The 6,352-nt window shown below is 37.6% G+C and overlaps 1 protein-coding gene across 2 annotated transcripts in view; it reads right to left on the reverse strand.

The window, feature by feature from the left end:
* The window catches only part of LOC107089696 (polypeptide N-acetylgalactosaminyltransferase 10-like), an 86,910-nt gene that overhangs the window by 56,388 nt on the left and 24,170 nt on the right, over positions 1-6,352 (reverse strand). For both annotated transcript variants that reach the window (XM_015382632.1, XM_015382622.1), the window contains exon 3: positions 4,490-4,628. In XM_015382632.1, the coding sequence (XP_015238118.1) occupies positions 4,490-4,628 (139 nt within the window). The remainder of the gene's footprint in view (positions 1-4,489; positions 4,629-6,352) is intronic.

Below are 6,352 nucleotides of genomic sequence, written 5' to 3' on the forward strand. Positions count from 1 at the left end.
TATATATATATATATATATATATATATATATATATATATATACATATATATATGTGACCCTGCCTATGAAAACCCAGCTAAAGTCATTTTTTCAGAATACATTCTTAACATTGTGTAGAATGGTTTTATACATTAAGTTGAGATTCACCACAAAATGACTTTAGCTGGGTTTTCATAGGCAGGGTCACATATAACTAATATTAACCCAGCACAGTAATAAAGGAGAAACTTATTAAAGGTGAACTGACTGTAATTAACATATTAAAAACTGTTTCGGTTTATAAAACTGAAACACAATTTTTGTGACACTGAATTTTAGGCAGCAACAATTTTCTGTTAGGGGTTTATTAGCAGCATTACTAACATGTAAACAATCCATAGAAAATGAAATGAAATGCACTCAGTAATTACAGTGAGAAGACACTGAATAACAAACTCTCTGAGTAATAAAGCTCAGCGATGCTGCAAATATGTCAGGACAAGGTTTTAATTTCATTACTAGCAGAGGTCATGGCGGCCAACATGTGTTGCAGCAACCTCCTTATAAATGAGCCCAGCAGGTTGCTTATCGCCTGAAGGCATGTTCATCATGGGAGGTGAGGAATGTTCCCTTGTGGATACTAGGGGTCTGTGTCAGTGGATGAAAGCAGGTGTTGAATATCAGCCAGCATGTTGTTTATTCACATATAAAAGCTGCAGAGATGGAAATCTGACTGGGTGGTTTATTTAAAACACCTCATCTCATTCAACTGGGAGACGGATGATAGTGAACGTGCTTTCAGTGAACATCAGCAGATGTGCAGGTTGGTGTCTGATCGCCAACAATGAGCTAATTGCAGAGTAGCTGCTATCCTACCTTACCAACCGACCAATCAACTGACGATAAAGATACCGTGAGTTATAAAATTAGGCCCCTTCCAAATCGCCTCTTATTGTTGCATCTGATTGATCCAAATCTCTTTGAGTAGCTGTTGGACGAACGGACTGGACGGAGCTGAAGGCCTTCCCTGCACGTACCAAACAGTACCCCCCCCCTTCTGATGCGTAATAAGTGCTCTGCTTGGGTGAACTATAGGTAGACAGATAGCTGAGTTGGTGTTTTTATTTGAAATAAGCTTTCCGATTCAGCTGCTGATGGTTTTAAGGTTTAACTGAATGCCAATGCTCACTACAGACCGATGGGTCTTTCAGCCTCATCTCTAGTTTAATGCATTCCTGAGTCATTATTCATTTTCACCATAAACTGAATGAAACTTTCCTGTTTTGACTGCATGTAACATCTGTCAGGGTTTATTTACATTTTATCTGCTGCTGTTATGAAGGACACATTTAAACACATTAAGCCTTAAACTTCGAACATCACAGACTTTGAACGGACTCTTAAACCCCTCCTCCCCTTTTATTTCTTCAATTCTGCATATTTTCAGTAGTGTTTATTGTTCGGGTTAGTTATTAGATATAATACTGTGTGATTGCAGCTAATAAAGGTACCAATGTATTTGAACTCGTGGTCTTTTGTGTTCATTTTACACAGTGAAGGATTTATCACTCAGGTTGGATTCACTCTTCTTGCAGTAGCATCTGAATGAACAGAGACACATTTATTTGGTTCATGATTAATAACGTTGCTAAGAGCCACAGTCTAAATCATTAAATTAGTGAAAGACAACTGGATTTTTAACAGCTGGATTCAGGAGTCTAACCCTTTTAGGAGAAAGAGGCTAAAACCCTGGTCAGTAAGAAAGTTACAGTTATAATCATTCAACTGATGATACATAACTAGTTTTACCCTTGATTTCAATGACCTATTAATTAACTAACTTCCAGTTCTAGTTATTTAATACAATCATAATCTTCTGGTGAAGTGGCACAACATTTCTAACAACCAAACAGGTTCCTGTTTAGTGTGATCTTATGAATATGTTTAAGTTTAATAATGTTTAAGAACTTTACTAGGTATTTAATACCGTTGACAGAATAAATGTTTCTAAAGTGAGCTGAGTTCATGGACCTCCATAAGGGTTTAAAAACATAAACTCAAAAAGAACTTGATCAAACATAAATAAGTGCATTTATATCTGATTTCCTTTGGAAATCGGCTTCCCAATTCGAGTCGTAATTTGATGTGTATGTATTTAAGTTTCAGATAATTTTATATCCAAGCAGCATCTGGATGAGGCTTTCATGGGAACGGCTCAGTGTGGCTGTTAATCACTGCCTTCTCAAAGAAAACCCCACTGCACCGAGGGATAGTTAAATCTTGAAAGGAAGACTTGTGTTTCTTAGTGCCCCTCTGTGACGCTGGGCAATTTAATCCAGATGATAATCCATCCATCATCTTCTGCCAGCAGGTCAGCAGGATGTCTGAACACCAACCCTCCACATTCTTCAGCTGGCGATGCCCTGCATCCACCCCAAAGGCTTGCACAATGATGCACACAGTTAGCCAGCTATTTGTTATTATATTTTAGATTTTGTCCACCTGATAAATCATCACATCTTACTTGTTTGGAATGAATGTGCTGATATTTCTCTGTTAGAATGAAAGTGTTCCTTCAGGAATAAAAGTCGATGCACATTTCCATGACCTAAACAGATGAACCAAGGATGCTTCCATCATTTTCTGATGTGTAAATATTGTCCTATGAGGCTAAATGTGATTCACTTTCATGTTTAATTATAAAAGGTCAAAATCAGAGAAGAATATTTAATTCAGTATAAGTCAACTGAAAACTTTCAGTACGTTTTTTGTCCTTTTTTTATTGTGAAGTGAAAAACTTCTGCTGAAAATTCTCAAAGCAGATTTAAAGTCCATTCAGATTGCAGCAATCTATCAGTCAAAGTTAATTCTCATACAGAGAACAATGAAGCAAGTAGTCCAGTTAAGACAACCGCAATCCTCTGCTCTAAAACCACAGCTCCGCCATGTTTACATCATCAGTAGATTCGGTATGCATCTAATTACCAGATAAAATAAAGCATGAAAATATACTATATCCCACTCACCAGAGATGCTGATTATTTATAAACTAAACCCACCCTTCAGGAAGTCCATTGAGCCATTGAGGCCAGAAAAACTTTTCACAAAAGCGAATCTAAAATGCAGATTGTTACTAGCCTAACTTAACCATTTTGCTTTAACTGACCAATCAGAGGACAGAAAACACTGACTTAGGGTCGGGCCCTCTAGCTGCACCCTGTTTTCGGCCCTCATGTCCCTCCGTTGTCGCACAACTTGCCCCCACTTCCTCACCGCCTCGGCCATATCTAGACCCACAGCTAGTTCCTGATTGGCCCGTTGTGGCGTGGAATAACAGCGCAGACCACGCTTCAATATTGGGCAGAAATCAACAATATCTGCGACACACTTACTGCGACACACTGCTGGGGGACGATAGCCAGACCTTTAAAGGCCCTCACAACCCACCACTCATAGAGCTTTGTTTTAAACATTGCCACATGCTGCTTTATGTGCAAACAGCTTTATTTATAGCTCTGGATTATGTGGAGCAGCAAAGTTAGTTAGCATCATCCTTTACAGCCACGTGAAGAAATATAATGCTTTATGCTTTATCTAGGATATAACTTTAGGTCCTTTAGTCTCTATTCAGGAGTGAAGTGTAGAGCTATTTCTCTGACAGCTCTAACTTTGGCAGATTTGGGATCCTCCTTGACAATGTCATTTGTTCAGATTGCAATAAAATCAATAATTTAAGCAGTCTGCGCATTTTTTCTGACTGTAAGCTGCACAATTTCCAACCTGCTAAATCTCCAGCTTCAACCTGCCATAGAAAGGTTTATTTTGTCTGGTTCGTGTTGTTAGTAATTTATGCAATATACAATCCTTATTTTTGATGCTGCAAAACCAATAAATAACCATTTTATAATGTTTAGAACAACGTTTCTAATCGCCTACAGACTTCCCCAAAACACATTTTCATTCACCTGCATAGCTGGATCTGTTGGAGAGTTGTGTTGCATTGATTTATTTTATTCCTCTTCCAGCAATGTCATATTATTGTGGGAGACGTAAGGTCAAGGAAGCCCACCTTCCATAAACACAACAAATAATAAAATGTTTATTTTGAAAAGCAGTGGAATGGAAGCTTTTATAGTTGTTTTCATATAAAAGATGATTTAGTTTTTGGTGTCACAGAGAAGGCATGGCAGAAAAAAAAAGCATTTTTGGCGTTACTGAAAGAACAAAAGTTCCCCCCCGGGGTCAATATTATTCTAGCTTTCTGAGAGAAACAATTTCAGTTATTCTTCCACACATAAACACAATACCAAACATCCAGCAGATGCCCTGCTTTCAGTATAAAGCACAACATGACTTTGTTTTAAATAAAGATTTTTAATGCTATACATTATTCCAAATGAGATCAAAAGATAAAACCAGTGTAAACATTTCTGGTCTTTAAAGGATCAAATTAGCAAGATGCAGACTGACTTTTGCACTTTCAACCTGCTGTGCTTGTGAGGGACTTACTTTTCATGGCGGATGTCTGGCAGGGAGCGGTTCAGGGAGATACGGTTGCTGACGTAAATGTTAAAGCCGTTTTCCCTGTAGGCCTGGTCGACTCGGTCACTTTCTATCAGAGGAAAGGGCTTCCCCTGTTCACCCTGACCTAGAAAACAAACACAGATATCATCCACTGACTTTCTATGCCCATATTCAAAGTTCTTTTTTTCGTTGTAAGCTTGTTCTTTCCATGAAAAAATGTTTTTTTTATGCCCATTTTTTCCCCTGCATTTTAATTTTAGGCAGTTAGAAGCTCTTGCAGTCTCATATTGTAGCAAATTCTTTAATTTCTTCTTAAAACTCTGACTTCATTTTAATCAGTTTATGAAGTACCTCATTAGTCAGAGAGAAATTCACAGTTAAGCCGACTGACTGTGGCAAATAAACCAATTAGTCAGAATAAGACTTTTAAACCTTATGATATATTTCAAGTGTGATTTAGGTTTTCCTCTGTTCAGCTGCTAAATATCTTATTCTACTTTTAAGCAAACACTTGAAAATAAGCTGTTATGGTATAAAATCTAAAAATAAGCGCAAAAGCTGCCAGTTCTAAAAAAAAAAAAATAACTATTCACCAAACCTGGAGAACCTGAAAGCCCTACAGTAGAGGAGCTGTGGTCTCTAAGGTTTCTACTGCTTCTGGTTCGATGTTCTTCTGGTATCTTTGCTTAATTAGAAGCACGTATGATCTATTTCAAATGTTTGGTTGCATTTTAAAATGATCCAGTTAAAACAAACTGGTTTTCTACATCATCACAGCAAATGAATGCAGCTTCTATACTTATTATCTCTACTGTACTTGGTGCTTCTCATTTGTCAGAAGTAAGTTGAAGCAGAGCTGCTTCACATATTTTTCAGCCTGATGTTCAATTGTTGAAAAACAAGTCAATCATATTAACTTTTCACTATTTGTCTTTCAAAGTTCTGTGAAGCTGTCCTGCCTAAAAAGTCAGTAGAAACACTATAAATTAGTGCTTGTTGGTTGTTTAGCTGCTTCCTGGTCTCTGGCTCCCCACATGAGTTTTTCTGGTTTTTCGTTCTCAGTATTTTTGTGTTTTCGATGTTTTCCTCAGTTGGCATTAAATTTACAGGAACTCATCTCTGCTTTAGGGTCCATTAAGCAACCCCCCCCCCCCTTGTTGAAACAGGGTGTTGCTGATCAGCCGTAGCTATAAACGCCGTTACGCAGTCATCACTGTTTTTTGATAGCCTGGTGGCCTACAGTATAATGCATTTTGCCATTTCAAATAAACAAAAAAATAATAATACTTCATTTTATTAATATTGAATATCTATATTGTTCATAACACAATACCCTAATGAGATAGCAGCATAGCTCTACATTTTACACCGTTTGTAAAAAGGAGCGCCACCGCAGGTCTTTCTTCATCCCTGCTGCAACCAGACTACAACACCACACTACAACCGCGGAGAATAATTACTATTTAATATCCTGAACAATAACCTGTTTCTTTATATTTCTAACCCAGTGCAATAAATAAAACCTCTGACTGAAGACAATCTGTTGGTGTTTAAAAATCTTCCGAAGAGGTTGCTCACTGTTTTTCTTTATAAAATAATCTCCAGATGTCCTAGAGGAGTTCCTAGAACAGAACTGGCCTTCTAAATTATCATGTTGAGCTTTTTAAGTCATTAGCTCTAATACTGTTATCCAGCATAGAATAGAATTAAACTCTCCACAGCAGATTTATAAAAGATATGTAGCATCTTGCTTCTATCACTGAAGAACTTAAGCTTCCTCTAGATTTCCACTTTGCTCTGTCCCTTCTTAGAGACAGTTGTGTCTCCAGTCCAGGTTGTTGTCCAGGT

The sequence above is a fragment of the Cyprinodon variegatus genome, unplaced genomic scaffold (genome assembly GCF_000732505.1).
Source record: "Cyprinodon variegatus isolate N-32 unplaced genomic scaffold, C_variegatus-1.0 Scaffold13, whole genome shotgun sequence".
In the NCBI taxonomy this organism is placed as follows: domain Eukaryota; kingdom Metazoa; phylum Chordata; class Actinopteri; order Cyprinodontiformes; family Cyprinodontidae; genus Cyprinodon; species Cyprinodon variegatus.